The sequence below is a fragment of the Cajanus cajan genome, chromosome 11, assembly GCF_000230855.2.
Source record: "Cajanus cajan strain Asha chromosome 11, NIPB_CcT2T_4, whole genome shotgun sequence".
In the NCBI taxonomy this organism is placed as follows: Eukaryota; Viridiplantae; Streptophyta; class Magnoliopsida; order Fabales; family Fabaceae; genus Cajanus; species Cajanus cajan.
This window is the reverse complement of record NC_138527.1, coordinates 6,758,876-6,768,828: the sequence shown is the minus strand read 5'-3', so window position 1 is coordinate 6,768,828 and position 9,953 is coordinate 6,758,876. Positions and strand designations below refer to the sequence as shown.

The 9,953-nt window shown below is 29.4% G+C and overlaps 1 protein-coding gene across 1 annotated transcript; it reads left to right on the top strand.

Moving 5' to 3' along the window:
• Positions 1-1,740: 1,740 nt before the first annotated feature.
• LOC109791145 (1-aminocyclopropane-1-carboxylate oxidase homolog 4) lies at positions 1,741-5,290 on the top strand. The gene is made up of 3 exons (XM_020350409.3): positions 1,741-2,321; positions 4,375-4,749; positions 4,879-5,290. Exons 1-3 carry the CDS (start codon positions 1,842-1,844, stop codon positions 5,125-5,127), a joined length of 1,104 nt encoding a protein of 367 aa, XP_020205998.2. The 5' UTR covers positions 1,741-1,841; the 3' UTR covers positions 5,128-5,290.
• The last annotated feature ends 4,663 nt before the right edge of the window (positions 5,291-9,953 follow it).

Below are 9,953 nucleotides of genomic sequence, written 5' to 3'. Positions count from 1 at the left end.
ACCTATTTATAATACCTGACATGGGCCTGAGCATGGTGGGCCTTCTCTGACATTTACCAAATTAGGTAATACAATGTTAATCGGCTGATTATGTCTTAATCATGTACTTATCCTTACTAATCATAATCGTCGTTCTAATAGTTCACTTAATGGCCGAGCCGAGACAACACGGCCGAAACGTCCTCTCTCGGCTTCTGGCCGAGCCGATAGGGGAAGAGCACAGTTCTTAGTCCCCTGTCGGACCGAAGTGGTATTCGAGCAGTATCATCTGATAGTATATGGCATGCCGGTCCACGTGGCCGATCCACGTGGCCGAGCCGAGATGTTACTTGAGCTGCGTCAATAGGACATGACGTGCCGGTTCACGTGGCCAATCCACGTGGCCGATAGAATCCTTCCGGTACACAAAATAATCTTAATTTTTATAATATTAATTATTTGTGGTTAGGTATGGAATGGTTGAAATAGTTAGAAGCATGAGGACTTAGGTTCAATATTCTTTATAAAAAAATAATATTAATTATTTTAATATTTTTTAATTTAATCATTAGACTAATCTTTTAATCTTAACTGTGTGAGACTTTTGATGATTAAAGATGGGTTCTCACTTCTCACTCAAAAGTTGCGTGTAGAAAGTACTAAGGTTTAAAATATTCTGGTTTGAACTTTTCCACAGCAGCAACCTGCCACGTAATGTAAAACAAAATTAATTGCGTATTCTTCTCTTCCATTATTTTCTTTTTTCCTTATTACTTCTTATACTTCTCTTCTAATCATTATTTCTTTTAAATTATGAATTTCATGATTTAAAATATTAATATTAGGATCAAAGTCACGTAAAATCAAAATTGTAAATAATCGATAACTATCAAATTTAAGATGATTGCATGAACTTTAAAGTGAAAATCTTGAATGATTGAAAATTTAATTCATTATTTTCCAATTTATAGAATGCTTTTAACGAGAAAATAATTAATCATGAAGATTTAACTCAGATTGTTAAACATGGTGCGTTGTTATTATATACGTTGTTAGTTGACTTTTTATGAATAAAAGAAATACAAAAAATATTTAGGATATTAAAAATAACTTTAAAAATGCAAAGTATTTATTGTTATTAATATGAGTTTAATATCTAAAATTTTATACAACAAATTCATTAAAAATTATTATTAATATAACTTTTAAAGTACTTATTATAAAACTTAATTAACTGATTTGTGAGTAGATAAGTATGTTTGTATTATCCTTTACTCCATATTTATATTTACTTTCTATTTTCCGTAAACATAAAAAAGTAGACTTTTTTAATTCAATAAAATTATTATAAATATGATTTTTACAAAACTGTTAACAATACATGATATTATTTTATTTTATTCATCATTTAAATATATTTAATCTCTTAAATTTAAATTTATGATAAATTTATTTATAATCCTTCAAATTTAAAATTATTATTTTTAGATTTATAATTTTAAAAAATATTATTTTAATATGAAATAAAAATTTAAATATTTATAAAATAACATACTATTCTAATTCATATATAAAAAATAATTTTGATTATAAAATCTATACTAAAACATTTTATAAACTTTTATTAAAAATAGTCAAACTAAACAAAATTTTAAATTTAAAAAATAAAAAATAAAAATTATATTCCAAAAATAAAAATAAAAATATTTTCTGAAATCAAACACACCCTACACGATAAACATATTTATTTAGGGGTTCATTGCAAAATTTGCACTTTCTTGCTTCCAACCTACATTCGCTTTGGTGGCAGTTCAACTAACACACACAAGCCCTTCTCTAGTTTCTCCTGTCGCTCCTTCCAAATGTCGTCGCCGGTGGCCACCGTCGTCTCCGCCGCCGCGCCGTACGACCGCGCCAAGGCCGTGAAAGAGTTCGACGAAACCAAGGTCGGAGTCAAAGGTTTGGTCGATTCGGGGGTCCAAACCATCCCCCCTTTCTTCGTTCACCCGCCCGAAACCCTAGCGGGCCTGAAGCCCGGGCCCGATCCCGAATCCGCGCCCGAAATTCCGACGGTGGATCTCTCCGCCTTGGGGAGCTCCCGCGCCGCGGTCGTGGAGCAAGTCCGGCGAGCGGCGAGCACGGTGGGGTTCTTCCAGGTCATCAACCACGGTGTCCCGGAGGAGCTCCTCCGGCGAACGCTCGCGGCGGTGAAGACGTTTCACGAGCAACCCGCGGAGGAAAGGGCGCGGGTGTACCGTAGGGAAATGGGGAAGGGTGTATCGTACATTTCCAACGTGGACCTCTTCCAATCAAAAGCTGCCAGCTGGCGCGATACAATTCAGGTTCGACTTAACTTCATATGATTAAAAACTTCAAATCTATGGGTTTGACAAAGTTAAGTTTCGGAACTTAAATTTTATAAACTTAATTTTAATTAAATTGCAAATTTAGTGTATATTAATTTATGTTTAGATATTTTTATTCTAAAATATGCTATTTGTGAAAATGAAAATTGCTTATTTTAATATTCATGTTTATTTTTAGTATACTTAAATTGTCAAGAAAAAAATTGTTGTTACTATTTTATATTGTGATATTAATATTTTTAGTGAAGATTATTTTTAATAATTTTTGGTGAAGCACATCAGGAAAAGACTAAATAAAGTATAATATAATATAGATTTTAGTTCTTTAAATTTAGGATAAATTTATTTTTTAAAAAATTTAAAATTATTATTTTTAATTTTTATAATTTAAAAAAAAATTATTTTAATTTTTATATTTAAATTTTTTTAAAAAATTTATCAAATATTATTGTATAAAATTTATTTATTGATATTTCTCTTAATGAAAACATTACATTGAATTAAATTAATATTACATAATTGTCTTAATTTGTAATTTTTAGATATGTTATTAGTAATTTAATGAATTAAAATAAAATTTTTAAAAATTAAAGAATTAAAAATAATAGTTTTAAATTTGAGAAACTAAAAATAAATTATCTTAAATTTGTGAGATTAAAAATATATTTAGGTCTATAATATATTAAAAAAAAAAATAATTAATATATATTATAAGTAAAGTGGAAGATACTTTACCTAAAAAAACACTAACATATCAAGCAGAAAAGCATGGTGTTACTTTGTAAAAAGAATGGTGAGAAATGTTGTTTTGGAAACTGAAAAATAAAAATGTATGAGGGGATGTTGGATTGAAAATGTAAAAAGCAACATAAAAAACCCTAAACAACGTTATGAGATTAAATAAAAGCATTAGGGGTGTTACTTTGAAAATAAAGGAATAAATAAAGCACTAACATACCAAACAGAAAATTATGAGAGGTGTTGCTTTCAAAACAAGTTTAGATTAGAATGAGATTAAAGTAAACGTCAAAATAAGATACCAAACATTGGATGAGAAATGAAGGTCATTAACGTAACGTACGTTATCACTTCTGGACCATCCTCTGAGTCTGAACTTCTAGAATGAACTGCACCAAACGACACTCACTTACAATACTCGTTTGTTTATATTTTTATATAAAACAAATATATCATTTCAAGGGTTAAGACTTAAGATGCATGCACTGACTGCATAGAATCTTAATCATTACATATTTATGCAATTTTTTTAATCTGAAAAATTAGATAAAGAATACATGAATTAAATTTAAATTCCAAGTTAAATTTATAAATTTTTTATACACATGTTTAATGATTAAATGCTTGTGTGGTAATTAATAGATGAGACCATTGTTTTAAATTGCCAATTGTATCACGTATTACGATTGTAATATCATATTTGTAACTGTCCGCAATGGCATTAAACTATAATTGTAGTGAGACACGAAATTATACATTTTTTCGTAACGTAATAGTGTTGTGTTAGCAACACATCCACAATGCACCACAATATAGCAAATTGATACTATAATTTTAAAATAAATTAAATTATTCATTAAAACAATAAAATATTTTTTAAAAAAGAAATTAAAATGTATAAATCCTTAAAAATAAAATATATATTAATAATTCTAAATTTTTTATATTTAGTGAAAATAATTAATAATTTTACACTGCAATGGTCGCAATCCACATTGCAATATCCGCAACACCTGCAACCGCAATAATTGTAACCGCGACCGCAACCACAATTTAAAACCATACAAATTTTAAGAGACCTAGCAAATTTTAAGAGATATTTTAAGATGAGAAAAATGTTAGCCATTAGATTTTTTTGTTGTCATTTTTATTTTTATAAAAATTAATGCTAAACAATTTTTTTAGTCAACCTAATACTTAACTTTATTTTCAGTGAAAAACATTTGATTTAGGTTGTGGTTATGAAAAGAAATGATAAAGAATGTTGAATAAATGATATGATTGATTTCAGATTAGGCTGGGGCCGACCGCAGCGGATTGGAGCGAGATTCCGGAGGTGTGTAGGGAAGAGGTGATGGAATGGGACAAGGAGGTGACACGTGTAGCTGCAGTGTTGTATGGGTTGCTGAGTGAGGGGCTGGGATTGGGTGCGGAGAGGCTCACGGAGTTGGGTTTGGTGGAAGGGAGGGTTATGGTGGGCCACTATTACCCCTTTTGCCCTCAGCCTGATCTCACGGTGGGTCTTAATTCTCATGCGGACCCAGGGGCTCTTACGGTGTTGCTGCAGGACCATATTGGGGGCTTGCAGGTTGAGACACAACAGGGTTGGATCCATGTCAAGCCTCAGCCTCAGGCTTTGGTCATCAACATCGGAGATTTCCTTCAGGTTTTTTCATTTAATCATAAACTCATCTTTAACATCATTTTAAATTGCTTCATACTATAAAAATATTTACTTCAGCCTTTTATTTATTTAATTAGTTGTCTCATATTTATGATTTTGTGTATCTATCAGGTACTTTCAAACGAGGCATATAAGAGTGCTCATCATCGAGTATTAGCCAATAATTGTAATGAGGCACGAGTCTCGGTTGCTGTTTTCCTGAACCCTAGTGACAGGGAAAGACTTTTTGGACCATTGCCAGAGCTAACATCAGAAGAGAAACCACCTCTTTATAGGAACTTCACGTTTCATGAATTTATGACCAGGTTCTTCAAAAAAGAGTTGGACGGTAAATCATTGACAAATTTCTTCAGGAAGTGATGCACACGTACCATCTGTTTCTGCTCATATATCAATGTTAATTCTTAAAGTTATCATAATTAAGAAGCTTCATGTTCTGCTGCTATTTTATTTTATGCTAATACAGTTGTGGATATAAGGTGTAACATGTTTATAAATACATAATCGTTCTTCCCTCTGATCATGATCATGATCGTAGTCTACTTTTGAAGTGGCAAATTCTAATGGTTAATGTTGCATGACTTGGAAACAATACCAAATACTAAGTCAAATTAAGAAATTAATTACATGAAACAATACATACAATTGTGATTATAGATAAGAATATGTCAAATCTTAAATAAAAAATTTATATAAAAAATTAAATTTTAATTTTAAAAAAATATTTATATAAAAAGGTCGAATTTAAACTTATAAAAAAATCTGTTAGACTTAATATCGCTTATTTATTTATATAATATAATAAAAAAATTAATATATATATATATATTATTAAAAATATAAATATATAAATAAATGTATAAAACAAAAATAAATTATTAAAATTTAAATTATTTTTTTATATAATTAGTTTTCTTTATTATAAGTTATAAGTTTAAACTTATGATCTATGCATAAATGTACATCAACATACATAATTACGTATGGATTGTCCTTTAAAAAATGATTTAATTTTTTTTTTATATTTCTTTTAATATCTAAATTTTAAAAATATCAAGTAAATTATATTTTAAAAATAATTTTTTTAATTTATAAAAATTAAGCTTATTAATTTAATTAATATTAATAATTTATTAGATTAATAAGTTAGATCTATAAAAAAAAGTCTATAATAACTAATAAAGTAGACTTAAATTTTAATTTTATAAAACAGATTTAATCTATATATTCAAAATCTGACCTTGATTTATTTACATCCCTATTCATGATTCATCCAAAAGAACATCTAGATTACCAAAATTCTAAGTAACTAAATCGATGTATATTTGATATATATGCAGTATATTTTGTTTATTTATATCTTATATTTAAATTATATATATATTCAATATATAGTCCATTTTAATCATGATTTTAGTTCATAGACAAGGTTTGTGCAGCCTTACAAGTCTGATAATTCAGAATAAGGATTAATTTGTATTTTTAGAACGTGACTTTGATTAAACTTTTTAAAATATTAGCAAAAATCTTAGAAACAATACGACCTTTTGGGTCAAATAGGCTTGATTTATCTCTCAGAATTTTAAAATTCTACTTGATAATGATAATATAGAACTTCAAATTTGACGGGGAAAAATATAACCCATTTCCCCTGAAAATAAACAGAGGGTGCTTCAGAGTGGCTTGCTGAAATTATGGTCGATCCAATTCCAAAACTTAAAACAAGAAATGCGCACGGCGAGTTGCTATTAATGAATCGTGTGAGGGAAAAATGATCAGCAACGTGGATTGAGGCCCTTGATTTGCTGTTTGAGCTTAATGGTATAGTAAAATAATAAAGGAAATAAAGCACCTTTCCAGCAAGTGTTTTCTCAACTTGGCAAAGGTGAATGAACGGTGTTGGACAAGCAAGAAAACATGTGGACGAACAGCTCGTCAGAAACTACAAGGACGATGCCAAAAGCTGCAAGGACAACATTGGACGAAAAGAACAGTGCCGTGGGACTCGAACAAAGGCAAATCAAAGAATACGGAGGGAGGGAGAGTGTGGTTTTCGTATGTAAAAAGTGAGAGATCGAAGAAAATAGAGAGAAGGTTAGAAACCCTCTCTGAAACAACGTCGTTTTGGGCATTTAGGGGTTAAAAAATTGACCTTAAGCTAACTCGTAGACTTGCCCATAGACTCGCGATTTTGAGCGATTCCACCTGAGTCCAGCTGAGTCTACAAGAGTTTACTAGAAAACGATTCCAGAAGAAAGTTAATCAGTTTTCCTATCTGAACTCGTAAACTCTTACGATTCTACGAATTAACTCGCGAGTTTGACAAACATGACAGTACTACAAACTCCATGGAAAAAGCTAAATCATGTAAGAGTGGGTACTCTTATGGGAAATTGTCTATTCCGGAAAAGCTTCATAAGAAGACAAAATCCAACATAAAACAAATAACAAGTGTGTGTTTAATTTATCATCTAAAAAGTGTTCGAGGGACTTTCACTTGTTTTAATGTACAAAATATAATAAATATTTAAATATGTTTAAAATTATGTTTAACGAAAAAATACAAATTTCAATGTTAAAAGTATACAAATTTATGAATGTTATTTTTTTTCAATACTTAAATACATATAGAGAAGTAACTTTGTTCGTCTTATTAAATCAAACTTAAATTACATTGTTCAAGGGACTTTCACTTATTTTAATGTAAAAAAATGTAGAAATAACTCTTTCGTCATGTTAGATCCAACATAAATTACATTAAGGAAACACATCTTAACACACGGTGCCTTAGAATTTCTAAATATTGGTTGGCAATTGGTTTGTAAATTATACTTGCAAATTGAAATAAATTTAGGGATATACATCATCCGTCTCGTCTAAAATTAATTTGGTCTGATATGAGGTTAATTTTAACAAGTTTAAATTTTAAAAATTAGATGCAATATATTTTGAGGATGAAGATTGGTTTGGTCTCATTCTATTAAAAATGTTTTTTAATAATTATACTTTTATAATATTTTTATTTAACAGATTATATTTTATAGAATATGATATTATATTTATATTAAAATTATTTATTTTTATATATTATAAATATATTTTAATTTATACTTTATACTTAGTTTATTCTGTTATTTAACTATATATAATATTAAATTAATAAATTACTTTAATATATAGATAAATATATAGACATATGCATTCACATGCTGAATTGTGATAATATTAAAATGTACTCCATTAAATTAAAAATTAACTATTACAATTGAGAGCTTTACTCTTCAAAAGTCCCCTTGTTTGCTTTAAATAAATTAAATCATTTTACTCATTTATTTTGACTGTAGATCCTTTTCTTCATGTACACACCTTTTTCTCATTATTTTAAAATAGGCCAAAGTCAAATAAGGAAGTTTCAGAAAGCATATTTTCTATCAGTGTTGACTAAAAATCATGACATCGTGAAATAAAATAAAATAAAATCATGTTTTTCATCGTGTGACCTTGGTTTTCAAAACTATCAAGAAGTAATTAATTGTTAGTAACTTTACTTTTTAGTTTTACAATATTTTTGTGAAACATATAGAAACCCGAATGTTAAGGATAATGCCGGTCCAGACATTCTATGCGTGTTAAAGAAAATAATAAATTAAGACTCTTTAAATGTAAGTATAAAGTAAAAACATATTTAACAAAAAATAGGTATGTAATTTTATTAAGAAAATTATACATCTTACTACATTAAGTGTATAATATAATTTTAGAGAGGTAAAATTTACAGTTGTTGGGACTACTTGAAGAGATTCTCTCGAGATATGCTCGGGACAGAAGAGTCAATTGAAAGTACGCAAGCCATGCAAACAAATAAAGGATAAGTATGACCAAATGCATATAGGTATTCGATGGTAAGTCGAGAGGTTAACAACGATTACCTGAATAATGTGGGAACAATTATACCTGGGTGGCTACTAAACGAGTAAGTTGAAGAAATAAAAATCACGTGGGATAAAACGGTTATACAAAGTTACACTTAAGCCATGTAATGGGAATAGTGGATACCGGTTACGAGCCCACAACGTACGCATACAATGTTAACCGTTCTCGATTTAAGCCACGAAATGGAGGTAGTGGATAACAGTTACGAGCACACAATGCACTAACCGCTCACAGCTAACTCTATAAATATGAGAAACACATCCGTTCACAAGGGTCGAAAATTTCATACTCGTACTTTTGTAAGCACTTTCTACCTGCACATATGGCTTCCGTGCATGGGATTGCTACTAGGTATGACTACTTCTTGGCCACATTTTCTTTCTTTTCTTAGGATTAGTGTAATTAGTTTCAATTCGTAGTTAGTTTATTCCTGATATTGTAATTTGATCGTTATGCGAAATGAACTATGATTTGCATTGCCAATATATTGATTGTTCATTCTGTTCATTTGAGTATTTACATGCATGAACATTATTGCTTAATATTTATTAATGAAAATTTGGAGACAAATGTTTACTAGTCACCTTCTTTTGTCTTTGTCACTATTCTTAAATTTTAAATACCTAAATTGAAACAATTGCATGCTAGTTCAAATAAAAAGAACTCGTAAACGAATTCCACCACAAATAATAGTGTATTTAAAAAAAAAATTAAAACAGTTTCTTCAAATATCAATTACAAATTTTATTAAATGTATTTTTCATTTATTTTTTATATATCAAACTTAGAGAATGGATATAATATGTTATTAAGTGTAGATTTTTTAATTTCAAATAATATTGGACCCCTCCAGGTCAGAATCAGAAGCCCTAAACAATTGCACTTCTAAACTACACTCGAAGACCGGCTCTGTTTAAGGAGCGACACATGGTCCATAGCAAAGGTCCATGACACCTTAAATAATAAATATTCAACCATTTGTATAGCGTCGATTGAATTAAATTTCCTTAGAATATTCTGATCATCAGAAAATTCAACATATTATCACCTTTCGATGCCTTCAGGAAGCCTTTGGATGTTATACATCGTCTTATTCTACGGTCAAAGTTGTCTCCTCACTCAACTACTTTTAGCCATTCAAGTATAAATAGAAATATCAGACATTGTGACCTTATATCAACCTATTCTTGCAGCATAAAAACATATAAAGACCCTCCCAAGTATTTTATGTATTCTTTGGGACTTAAAAATTC

What these genes read in the sequence shown, in the direction of transcription:
- LOC109791145 (XM_020350409.3), top strand. Translation starts at nt 1,842, where the DNA reads ATGTCGTCGCCGGTGGCCACCGTCGTCTCCGCCGCCGCGCCGTACGAC. An exon ending in GCTGGCGCGATACAATTCAG is followed by an intron (nt 2,322 to 4,374) that starts GTTCGACTTAAC and finishes GATTGATTTCAG; the next exon opens with ATTAGGCTGGGGCCGACCGC. An exon ending in ACATCGGAGATTTCCTTCAG is followed by an intron (nt 4,750 to 4,878) that starts GTTTTTTCATTT and finishes TGTATCTATCAG; the next exon opens with GTACTTTCAAACGAGGCATA.